Source organism: Syngnathus scovelli, chromosome 2 (genome assembly GCF_024217435.2).
Source record: "Syngnathus scovelli strain Florida chromosome 2, RoL_Ssco_1.2, whole genome shotgun sequence".
Taxonomy (NCBI): Eukaryota; Metazoa; Chordata; class Actinopteri; order Syngnathiformes; family Syngnathidae; genus Syngnathus; species Syngnathus scovelli.
This window is the reverse complement of record NC_090848.1, coordinates 26285605-26298343: the sequence shown is the minus strand read 5'-3', so window position 1 is coordinate 26298343 and position 12739 is coordinate 26285605. Positions and strand designations below refer to the sequence as shown.

Sequence of the window (12739 nt, the reverse complement as noted above, 5' to 3'; positions counted from 1 at the left end):
GGACTCTATAGTCCTTTTTACTTGCCAAGGGGAATTACTGCGATTCTGCTAGTCGCGGTTTACATCCCACCTTCCAACATTGAAAGCGACAGGATCAAGGCTCTTAGTAAACTATACCAGGCTGTCAGTGAACAACAGACGGCGCACCCTGACGGTTTCACCATCTTCACTGGGGATTTTAATCATGCTAACCTAAAGTCTGTTTTACCGAAGCTTCACCAGCATGTTCATTTTCCAACACGTGGTGACAGCTTCCTGGTCCTGGTCTACACTACACATAAAGGAGCTTTCAAAGCCACCCCCCTCCCCAATATTGGACTTTCTGACCATATCACTGTTATACTTATGTCCGCATACAGACAAAGAGTGAAAGCATCCAGTCCGGTTCGCAAGCGGGTGAGAGTGTGGCCTGAGGGTGCCTCTGATACTCTTCGAGACTGCTTTGACACAACTGACTGGGAAATGTTTAAGCAGGCAGCCACTTGAAACAATCAGACAGACATAGAGGAGTATACTGACTCTTACATCACGAAGTGCATTGATGATGTGACCCACACAAAATACATCGTCACTCGGGCTAACTGGAAGCCATGGCTGACAGGGGCTGTCCTCAGGCTGCTGAGGGCTAGAGACAAAGCCTTCAGAGCTGGGGATGAGGCTGGCTTGAGAACAGCGAGGGCCAACCTGTCCCGGAGCATCAAGGAAGCGAAAAAGGCATTCTCTTGCAAGATTACTGCCCACTTCAAAGACAGCAGGGACGCACAGAGCCTATGGCAAGGCATTCAGACCATCACGGGCCACAAGCCCGCGCCGCAGAGCTGCGAGGGCAACATCCCTCTGCTCAACGATCTGAACCGCTTATTTGCTCGCTTTGACGCTCAGAACAGCACTTGCCCGCTGAAGACCCCTCCCCCTCCTCACGAGCAGCCTCTCTGCCGATAGCGTGAGGACGCTTGCCGCTATCGACACCCGTAAGGCGGCGGACCCAGACAACATCCCAGGTCGAGCGCTGAAGGACTGCGCCGAGGAGCTGATGGGTGTCTTCACGGACATCTTTAACATTTCCCTGCAGCAGGCCATCGTCCCATCATGTTTCAAGTCTGCCACCATCATACCTGTGCCGAAGAAACCTGCTCCATCCTGCTTCAATGACTACCGCCCCGTGGCACTGACACCCATCATCATGAAGTGCTTTGAGCAGCTTGTCATGGAGCACATCAGATCCATTCTCCCCCCCCACCATAGACCCCTTCCAGTTTGCGTACCGAGCCAAACGGTCCTCTGAGGATGCCATCTGCTCTGCCCTCCACTCAGCCTTTACCCACCTGGAGAATAGAGACTCGTATGTGAGATTGCTGTTTGTGGACTTCAGTTCTGCATTCAACACCATTGTACCACAGCGACTCATCTGCAAACTCGACAAGCTGGGCCTCAGTACCTACCTCTGCAACTGGCTACTGGACTTCCTCTGTCAGAGGCCTCAGGTAGTACGTTTTGGCGACAATATCTCCGGCAGCATCACGCTGAGCACGGGGGCCCCCCAAGTCTGCGTGCTCAGTCCGCTGCTCTTCACCCTGCTGACGCATGACTGCACTGCAACCTACAGCAGCAACCGCGTGCTGAAATATGCCAACGACACGACTCTCGTGGGTCTCATCACCGAAGCCAACGAGACTCAATACAGGTCGGAGGTCGACCTTCTGGCCACGTGGTGCAGGGACAACAACCTCCTGCTGAACTTCAACAAGACCAAGGAGATTGTTGTTGACTTCCGGAAGGGTCACACCCAACACCTGCCACTGACCATCGACGGTGCTGTGGTGGAGAGAGTGAGCAGCACCAGATTTCTGGGGGTGCACATCAGTGAGAACCTCTCCTGGACCACCAACACTGCATCACTGGCGAAGAAAGCTCAGCACCGCCTGTACTTCCTGCGGAAACTCAGGCGAGCAAGTGCTCCTCCGGCCATCATGACCACATTCTTCCGTGGCACCATTGAGAGCGTCCTGTCCAGTTTTATCGCTGTGTGGGGTGGTAGCTGCTCTGAATACAACATGAGGGTCCTGCAGCGCATAGTGAACATAGCTGGTAAGATTATTGGTGCTTCACTCCCTCCCTGAAGGACATTTACACCTCCCATCTCACCCGCAAGGCGACCACGATTGTGTGTGATGTGAGTCACCCCGCTCACTCTTTGTTTGATCTTCTGCCCTCTGGGAAGAGGTACAGAAGCCTGCGCTCCCGCACCACCAGACTCACCAACAGCTTCATACTCCAGGGTGTTAGGACCCTGAACTCTCTCCCCCCTCCCCCCTCCCCCCTCGGCTGCATAACGTCCTGTACTTTTGCGCTATATTCTGACTGTCTGCTGTATGCACACTTGCTCCATTTTTGCTCCTGTTATTTATTTATTTATGTTATTTGTTTATTTATTATTTATGCATCGCTCTTATTTGTTCATTGTTTGTGCCTTCTTGTTTTTACTTTTTGTGCTGTTTACTTGTATGTAGTATAGTGTGTCTTGTCACCGTGGGATAGTGGGAAACGTAATTTCGATCTCTTTGTGTGTCTTGACATGTGAAGAAATTGACAATAAAGCAGACTTTGACTTTGATACAACATGACTGTGAATTATACTTCCCATTTTTTGTTAAAACTGATGTTATTTGAATAAGGGCCAGGACTGTGGCCCAAAACTTCCCCCAGCTGCCACTTGAGATTGCAGGTGTGTCCGGCATGTAAGAGCTGATGACACTTCATGTCTCCCTCTCTCTTGAACCTTCCTTTTTCTTGCTCTGGGAACTTGCAAACTTGTTTTTTGGGGTCGGGGAAATCCCCTGACCTGGGCTCTGGCCTTTAATGACCCTGCTGGAATGCCAAAGAACCTGCGGCTTCCTACTCTGGTTCACTACTAGCACATGAACACTATGGTGCGTTTTTGGCGATGCAATTCAATCAGTCAATGGATTTTGCGCGTGCCAGCGCATCTGAGTGGAGTGTTGGGGGCGTGGGACATGGGGATCTGCATCGCAAAACCACAATTTTGGCCTTTTCACAGGATATAAAATGAGTTAACTTTTAATGTGTTATGGACTTTGTGGAGAAGGAGAGGGCCAAATGGAGGAAAAGATGATTATCCCAAAAACTACAACACGTCTATGTAACAATACCGGGGAAAAAGCAAGCAAGAGCAGACTTGGAGAACTGAGAGCGAACAATTTTTGTCATCAAAGGAGTTTTGCCGTAGAAAACTAAAAAGCCTGCAGCATTATGATGCAGATGAAACGGCTGGCTTACGTTCTTCAACACATTTGCTTGCATTAAATTAAGGTGTTGAGCACAAAACTGTCGTCATCACCAGGCGAAGCCCCTCCCCCTCCATTGAGCACTTCCAGCCGCTAATGAACAGCTGCCTGTATCAGCGTGTCAAAACGCTCACGTGGTAAGCGAAGTGTGACACTCACCACACGTTTGGTGTGCATGTTGCATAGGGCCCTATGATGCTAAGTGCCACCTTTTTGTTCTGCGAAATAATTGTTTTTGGCTGTGCACCAGTACTTGTGTTTGAATTCACTCTGGTCTGCTGAAACGGGGAGCGTGAGTGTTCACACAGCTCACCTTAACAGCCAGGTGTGAAACACCAGGTGTCTTCGAGGACTCCCCTGAGCATGTGCTATGCCATACCAGCCTTTCCTTTGTACATTTTTCATTTTATATTTAATTTTTCTCTCAACTTTTCCTGCCAATTCCTTCCTTCTTGGCTTGGCCAGCTGACTGCAGACTCAACTCTCGAACCACTTCCTGCTCATCCATCCAAAAAGACAATAAGTGCAAATGAACAGAGTACAAACAATTGGTGTTACAAAAGTTTAGTTGATTCATAGCCATCCTTTGAGAACTTTAACAGCATTTCATGCCCAGATCATTTATTTTGAGTTGATTTTATTATCTTGTTGATCTGATGATATTCTATTCTTTGCTGTAGTTAGTTTTCTTCGGCATTCTTCTTGTAATTCCCATGTAGATTTACAGAATAAATGTCCACATCATAAAGCTGCATTGGGTAGTGTCTGTGTGTTTGTGTGTGTGTGTCTTTAAATAAATACTCGTCACCTCTAAGTTTTCAACACAACTGCAAACATTTTATCTATATCCGCCCATTACTTACTTACTACTTACTTTTCGGAACGTAACCCCAGCGAAAAACGAGGGATTTGTATTTGTATTGCATTTTTGAATTTTGGCCAAATTGATTTGCTGATGTGCTTGACCTTTATTCTCTTAAATTCCGTTTATGAAGCTCACTTCCCCAATAAAAATCAGGATCTCAAATCCATTCTAAGTGTATTCAACTGATTAGTCATGCACTACAATTTTGTAATGTCCTTGAATTAAATATCCTTATTTGAGAACCTTTACCAGACATGAGATTAAAATGTAATTACATAATTAGATTAATTAATTTTAACTCCTGTTATCAATTAGATTAAATTTTAATCATCTGACAGCACTAATATATAGCGGTTTAACACATCTGTTAGGATCGACAAATTATTTTGATAGTATGATTATGTTGGAATGTAGAATAGAATCATTAACTTTGTTAAAACCTTCCACCTTTCCTTGACTCGTTGAAACTTTCCACATTCAGTTATTGGAACCTTCCAAATGATGTGGAAAAAAAATCTTGCTTAGTTAGTTTTCTAAAATGCTCCACTAGTATCTGTTTCCATAACCTTGTAAAACAACCTCTGCACTGATTAACCAGTTTGTAGAGGTGACCCCCGAAACCTGTTCACCCTATCCACCACCCTGCTTTCTCTCAATAAATATTCCCTAGCAAGAAGCGAAAGTCAGACTGCTTTCAAGCACCTCTGTACCACACAGGGGATGGAAATGGGATGATGGCTTTCTCCGCTTGCAAAATGATAAACTGTCTCACGTGTAGTTCTTGCATAAAAGGTAGAGTCGGCAAAACTCTATCAACATCTCTCCCTTGTACTTCCTTTGTACTGCTTTGAAGAGCTGGAGAGTTTCCGTGTGTGTGCGTGTTTGGCGATATAAGGAAATATATCATAGAGACATGAAACGTTGAAGATTTCATCTAGTTTGTGAAATAAAGTATGCCTGTGCAAGTATATTTTGTTTCTTCACTTCATTTACAGCTTAGCACACTGAACCAGCATAGTATCCATCCCCACAGCTATATTCTACATCATCTCTTGTCTACACAGTACACTGGGGAGCAATTGAAAAAACATCTGTTGAGTTAGATATTTGTGCTCATTAAAACTAAAATTGGCAAGCTGATTCTGAAATAGCAGTCAGTTTATATTCTACCATGTCCATGTTTTTCCTCAATGCCAATTCCATTGATGGCCGAAAGACTTGAGGTTATTACATTTGGACTCGTTTGCAGCTACATAGCAATTGTATGTGCAGTCACAGTTGTATCAGTGCGATGAGTGGTGTGTGCAGCTCCCAAAAGGTCAGTACTATCAATATCTGCAAACAAACATCTATTAGGTAGGAATTAAGATAATCACTGCTCGCTTTTCTTGTAACCATGGGAATACCCTCATAAATTATATTTTGTTTTATGCTGCATTTGATGTGATAGATAAAAACTAAAACGAGTTTTGGATTCTGCAGCCAAAAGTTAGTGACAGCCCATTGTCAAGAGCAAAATCAAGATCAAGAATTTTTTATTGGCCATGTTTGAGCATGCCAAACAAGGAATTTGACTTCGGTACATCGCAGCCTCTGTTCAACATTTAGGTGACTAACACTCAGGACATGTGCGAAAATTGACAAATATTCTCAAACATCCCCTGATCTTAAACTCCCAGGAGGGCAAGGAAAAACTCAAAACTCCTACTAAGGGAAATGCGGAACCTTGAGAAGAGACCACAGATGGGAGGATCCCTCTTCCAGGATGACCAGGCTGCAATGGATGCAGAGTGGACACATAATACACATAATATAGACACTTCAAAGATAAAGTGTCGAGAGCAGGATGTTATTGCACAGCAATGTCTGAGAGTGGTGTGAGTTCATCAGAGTGAGAACAACCTAAGGCAACAGAAACTGTTTCCCAGTGTTTTCTACGTACTCCTTTGACTGGACCTTCTTATTTTCAGATAAAGGCATCACAGTCATTTATTAGCACTTTTAATGGATACATAAACAGTAGGTGTACTCTAACGTTACTTAAAGCAATGTGTTGCAATTATTTAATTTTTTTGCACTTAACCTCATTCCTCCTCTACCTCTTAATGGCATTTATTTGGTCACTGGGTTTGTGTTTTATAATTACTTTAATTTAATAATCAGTTTTTCACTTTATTGTATTTTGTATATTTAAGGGAAAATACTATACTGTGATATATTTGGTAATCGGCATATAAATTTACATTTTGAGATATACATTTTGTCTATAACACACACCTTTACGTCAGATGTCAAACATGAACTAGTTTGCATTTTGGTTTTGTCCGGCAGGCGAGTCAAGCAGTGAGCGAGCCTGTGACACACTGCTGATGTGTATCGTGACGGTGTTGAATCATGGCCTGAGGAATGGTGGTGGAGTGGGTGATGTCCTCCGCCAGCCCTCCAAAAATGTAAGCACTTTCTCTTCTCATGTTGCCACTTAATGTTGCAATTTCCATGCAGCTTTGCACATAGAGGCATTGTCTCCCGGTGACCCTTAATGACCAACTGAAGTAATTTCAGAAAATGCCAAATGCAATCTAGTTATGTCACAAGTAATTTCTAATTAAACATTTTAAAGCATGAAAATAATTTATTGTTTTATATATTTGACGTGGGTTTTCTCTGGGCACTCCGGTTTCCTCCCACATCCCATAAACATGCTTGGTAGGCCGATTGAGCACTCCAAATTGCCCCTAGGTGTGAGTGCGAGTGCAGATGGTTGTTCGTCTCTGTGTGCCCTGCGATTGGCTGGCAACCGGTCAGGGTGTCCCCCACCTACTGCCCGATGACCGCTAGGATAGGCCCCAACACTCCCGTGTATGGACCTGAAAAGGTGCAAAATGAGCATGCCAAAACATTCATGGAAAATAAGGCCAATTACCTATATTATAATATATTATAATATTTTGGATAGAAGAACCATTAGACCAAGAATCACAATCAGTTCAGGTCACCAAAATCTATTCACTTGGAAAATGTGCTAAATGTAGGCAAACTGTTGGCTACTTGAACTTAATCTTTTGCAGAGATCCACTGAAACAATTGAGACATGTACTAAGGCAACTGGAATTTGATGGGAGCAATGAGAAATGCTATTCTGTTGTGAGCAATTGCAAAGTGGTTTGGAGATTTGTCCGTGCTATTTTGGCTGACAACCTGTTCAGGCTGTCCCCACCCCTACTGCCCGATGACAGCTGGAATAGGCTCCAGCACCTCTGCGACCTCCGTGGGGCCAGGCCGTACAGATAATGGATGGATGAAGTAACAGCTCAAGACATACAAAAAATCTATTGTAGCCATATGCTAAAGCCAACAGAAAGTCTGCCAATTTTACTTTATTTTGGACTTGGGCACAATTTTTGCCCTTTTAATAGACATTGTATTTTAAAAGAATTCAACTGAGAAATGTTATCCAAATGTTTTAAACTGTATTTGTTTCAGCCAAAAAAAATTAAAGCTTTTTATTTATTATTGTTTTAAAAAATTATTTAGAATGGACAGAGAGGCGGTGCCTCCTCTTACTGCACGTCCTTGCCCGCATATATTTCTGTGTCTATGTAGGAACCACTGTTTCCTGCCCGTGTGGTCTATGACTTGTTGTTCTACTTCATCGTCATCATCATTGTCCTTAACCTCATCTTCGGAGTCATCATTGACACCTTTGCTGACCTGAGGAGCGAGAAGCAGAAGAAGGAGGAGATCCTGAAGACCACCTGTTTCATCTGCTGTCAGTCCACACCGCACATCCCATCATATTTCTAACATTTATAAAATAGTACTGTATTTATTTGATCACTGTACATGAAGTCATAATATACATTTATACCAAATTAAACGTACCGTAACATTTTTGAGATTCCAATGAAATTGAGACATTCATAAAATGTGAATACAGTCCAACAAAATAGATTGATTCGCACATTATTAGACTAGATAAGACTGCAAAAACAAGATATTTAATGTCCAAACTGATGGTCATTAGTTGTTTTTTTGTTATTTGTTTGTATATTGTTTTTTTTTTAGCAAATATTCTCTCGGTTTTTATTTGATGCCTACCTTCAAAAAACCTAAACGTTAATACAGAGAATATTGGGAAATGCTAAAAAAATGCCTGCATGCTACATTCCAGAGGTGAACAGGTCAACGGGAAACAGGCCAGTCCTATGATTCAGAGTAAAAGTAGCATCCCTAATTCGATTCAGTTGTTCACAAGCAAAAATGGTTCACCACTTTGTGAATAACTGTTCATATTTAATCCAACAACCTTTCTCGATGTACAGTTCCAAGGAATGTAGGGATTTCATCATCTGTATTCTATAGATTCAGAGAATGTGGCGAAATCTCTGCATGTGACCGGCAAGGCCAAAAACAAGACCACGAACCTCCATCCCTCAATTGGCACTGTATCAAAAAACCGACACCATTGTGCAAAGCATTTTGCAATGTGGGCTCAGCAGAGGGGCATTTCATCCCAGTGACAGAATGGTCCATCCATCCAAGTGTCTGTGCCTGGGCATGTGCATGTGTGTTTTGATAACTGTTCAGCTGTGAGCGTAGCAGAAGAGACAAGACTGTATAAGAAGAAGAAGCAGAAGAAGAAGCAGAAGAAGAAGCAGAAGAAGAAGCAGAAGAAGAGCGAAGCTCGTGTTATGGACAGATTCTTAGACGGGAGAATGAGGAGATAAATTAGCGCTAGTACTAGAGATTGATCTAATGCTATGTGCACACCAAACACGGGGTGAGCTAACGCTTCGCTTACCACAAAGCATTAGCATGATCATTTTACCCCAAGCGTACACGTTCAAGAACATGAGCGGCAGCCAGCCATTTTATCCACATCATTTTGCTGCTCCCTCTAATAAGTACAGTGATACCTCTACTTATGAACTTAATTGGTTCCGCGATTGGGTTTGTAAGTAGAAACATTTGTAAGTAGAAGCAATATTTCCCATATGAATCAATGTAAAAGCAAATAATGCGTGCCGGAATATCCCAAATGTCACATTTACTATTACTCTGTGTAAAACACACAGAAAACCAAAACAATTATTTTTTCAAGCTCTTTCAAACCTTTATAACGAAAACCAAATGTCACTTTATTCTTGACCTCCAAACTTTGCTTAGGGAAGGGGGAAATACTACTACTACTACCGTATTGGCCCAATATAAGACGATGTTTTTTGCATTGAAATAAGACTGAAAAAGTGGGGGTTGTCTTACATTCGGGGTCTAGACATTATACCCATTCACTTGTGCGCAGCGGTAAGTTAAATGTTGCTGTTATCGACTGAGTATGTTGCTGTGATCGTGTGCGTCTTTGACACAAAGTGAGTACCGTCTTGGCCCGAATATAAGACGATGTTTTTGCATTGAAATGAGACTGAAAAAGTGGGGGTCGTCTTACATTCGGGGTCTAGACCAAACCTGGGCAAATTACGCCCGCATGAGGCCAATCGTAATTTAAAAAAAAAATAAAAAAATAGTGTCGTGCGTACAATACAACTGTTTCGCTTTTATTTTGAAAGGCGTCACACTTCCGTGTACCATACGTGTATGTCAGCTGTGCGTGAAGGTGATCAGTGTGAAGTAATGCTACCCGAGAAACGTGTACTGACCCTCAGAAAAGAAAAGTTGTCAAGGAGTGCCGTGTTTTCAACAAGACATGGACTGCCAAGTATTTCTTTACAGAAATGAAGGGTAAAGCCATGTGCCTGATTTGTGGTACACAGGTCGCTGTGTTTAAAGAATAGAATTTGAGTCGCCACTACACGACCAAGCATGAGAAAAAATACGTACATCTGTCTGATAAACAGGGCGCATCAGAGGCTGATGCATTGCTAGCAAAACTGCAAGCCCAACAAGGACTTTTTATCAAACTTCACACCCAGAGATGCAGCGGCTTTGTCATTTGAGGAAAAGTTAAAGAAGTTAAGAATAAATTGTACTGATTAATAATTGTTATTTTATTTGACCTTTACACCACAATTTCACATAGCTTAATATAAACGTAAACAGAATAATTGCATTCTTCTAATTACCAGTACCAACTATTTAAAATAAATAATTTAGTGCATTTTACAATGGAAGAAAATTGAGCAGGTTTAAGTTATCGTAGGTGTGGCCCTCTGACACAACTCAGGTTTTTCATGTGTCCCCTTGTAAAAATTAATTGCCCACCCCTGGTCTAGACATTCACTTGTGCCCAGTGGTAAGTTAAAGGTTGCTGGTATCTACTGAGTATGTTGCTGTGATCGTGTGCGTCTTTGGCACAAAGTGAATATATACATTTCATTGTTACTACTGTCCACTGTTGTGCTGTTTGTCCGTTTGTCGCGGTTTGCTTCGTGTGCGCGCCGTTTGATTGACAGCTCCGGTGCGCTCCTTTAAGTTTGCCTCGCATCGTACGAGTAGCCGTTACGCAGCGGCACGACAGCTAATGTATTTTGTTGTCTCTATGACTTATATTTGGTGTGTTGCCGAAAGTACAGTACTCCCTCGTTTATCGCGGATAATTGGTTCCAAAATCCACCCAAGATAAAAAGTCAAAAGTCAAAGTCAAAGTCAGCTTTATTGTCAATTTCTCCACATGCCAAAGACACACAAAGAAACCGAAATTTCGTTCCCCCCTATCCCACGTTGACAAGACATGGCTCACAACAGACAAACAAGTCAACAAGTATAACAACAGCGTGCTGAATAAATAATGAATAAATAACACAATAAATCAATAAATAAATAAATAAATAAGAGGAGCAAAAAAGGAGCAAGTGCGCGTACAGCAGACATTCCAGAAAATAGCGCAACAGTGCCGCACGCTACGCAGAAGGGGGTAACGAGTTCAGGGTCCTAACAGCCTTGTGAAAGAAGCTGTTGGCGAGTCTGGTGGTGCGGGAGCGCAGGCTCCTGTACCTCTTCCCCGAGCAAAGAAGCGGTTCAGATCGTTCAGCAGACGGACGTCGCCCTCACAGCTCCTCGGCGCGGGCTTGTAGTCCGTGATGGTCTGAATGCCCCGCCAAAGGCTACGTGCGTCTTTGCTGTCCTTGAAGTGGGTGGAGACCTTGCACGAGAACGCCTTCTTCGCTTCTTTGATGCCTCGGGACAGGTCGGCCCTCGCTGTCCTCAAGCCAGCCTCATCCCCCGCTCTGAAAGCCTTGTCCCTGGCCCTCAGCAGTCTGAGGACAGCCCCTGTCAGCCACGGCTTCCAGTTCGCTCGAGTGACGACGGATAAGTGAAATCTGCGAAGTACGGTCACCTCATCTGTACATTTTTTTTATCTGTTAGTTTTTTGTGTGTCATTAAATGTATATGAAACCATTTAAGTGCATATTTTGTTATTAAAATATTAAATAATTGTTTCAAACATCCATCCATCCATCCATCCATCTATCTTCTTCCGCTTATCCGGGGTCGGGTCGCGGGGGCAGCAGCTTTAGGAGGGACTCCCAGACTTCCCTCTCCCCAGCCACTTCATCCAGCTAATCCCAGGGGATCCCAAGGCGTTCCCAGGGAGGCGTCCAGGAGGCATCCTGATAAGATGCCCGAGCCACCTCATCTGGCTCCTCTCAACGTGGAGGAGTAGCGACTCTACTCCGAGTCTCTCCCGGACGACCGAGCTTCTCACCCTATCTCGAAGGGAGAGCCCGGACATCCTGCGGAGAAAACTCATTTTGGCCGCTTGTATCCGGGATCTCGTTCTTTCGGTCACGACCCATAGCTCGTGACCATAGGTGAGGATAGGAGCGTAAATCGACGGGTAAATTGAGAGCTTTGCCTTTTGGCTGAGCTCTCTCTTCACCACAACGGACCGGTACAGGGTTCGCATTACTGCCGACGCTGCACCGATCCGCCTGTCGATCTCGCGCTCCATCCTCCATTCACTCGTGAACAAGAATCCAAGATACTTGAACTTCTCCACTTGGGGCAGGATCTCATCCCCGATCCGGAGAGGGCATTCCACCCTTTTCCCATCAAGGACCATGGACTCGGATTTGGAGGTACTGACCCTCATCCCGACCGATTCACACTCGGCTGCGAACCATTCCAGCGAGAGCTGGAGATCACGGCCTGGTGAAGCCAACAGCACCACGTCATCTGCAAAATGCAGAGACGCGATGCTGAGATCCCCAAACCGGACCCCCTCAACACCTCGGCTAGAAATTCTGTCCATAAAAATTATGAACAGAATCGGTGACAAGGGCAGCCTTGGCTGAGTCCAACCCTCACTGGGAACGAATCCGACTTACTGCCGGAAATGCGGACCAGACTCTGGCATCGGTGATACAGGGACCAAACCGCCCTTATCAGTTGGCTCGGCACCCCGTACTCCCGAAGCACCCTCCACAGAACCTCCCGAGGGACACGGTCGAACGCCTTCTCCAAGTCCACAAAACACATGTGGACTGGTTGGGCGAACGCCCATGCACCCTCGAGGATCCTGCCGAGGGTGTAGAGCTGGTCCACTGTTCGACGGCCAGGACGAAAGCCACACTGCTCCTCCTGAATCCGAGGTTCGACCTCCCGACGGACC

General features: G+C 44.5%; 1 protein-coding gene across 1 annotated transcript in view; it reads left to right on the top strand.

Moving 5' to 3' along the window:
- Positions 1-12739, top strand: part of itpr3 (inositol 1,4,5-trisphosphate receptor, type 3) — a 459677-nt gene that overhangs the window by 406874 nt on the left and 40064 nt on the right. Inside the window, exons 55-56 of the mRNA XM_049754123.2 lie at positions 6502-6620; positions 7774-7939. Of these exons, the coding sequence (XP_049610080.1) occupies positions 6502-6620; positions 7774-7939 (285 nt within the window). The remainder of the gene's footprint in view (positions 1-6501; positions 6621-7773; positions 7940-12739) is intronic.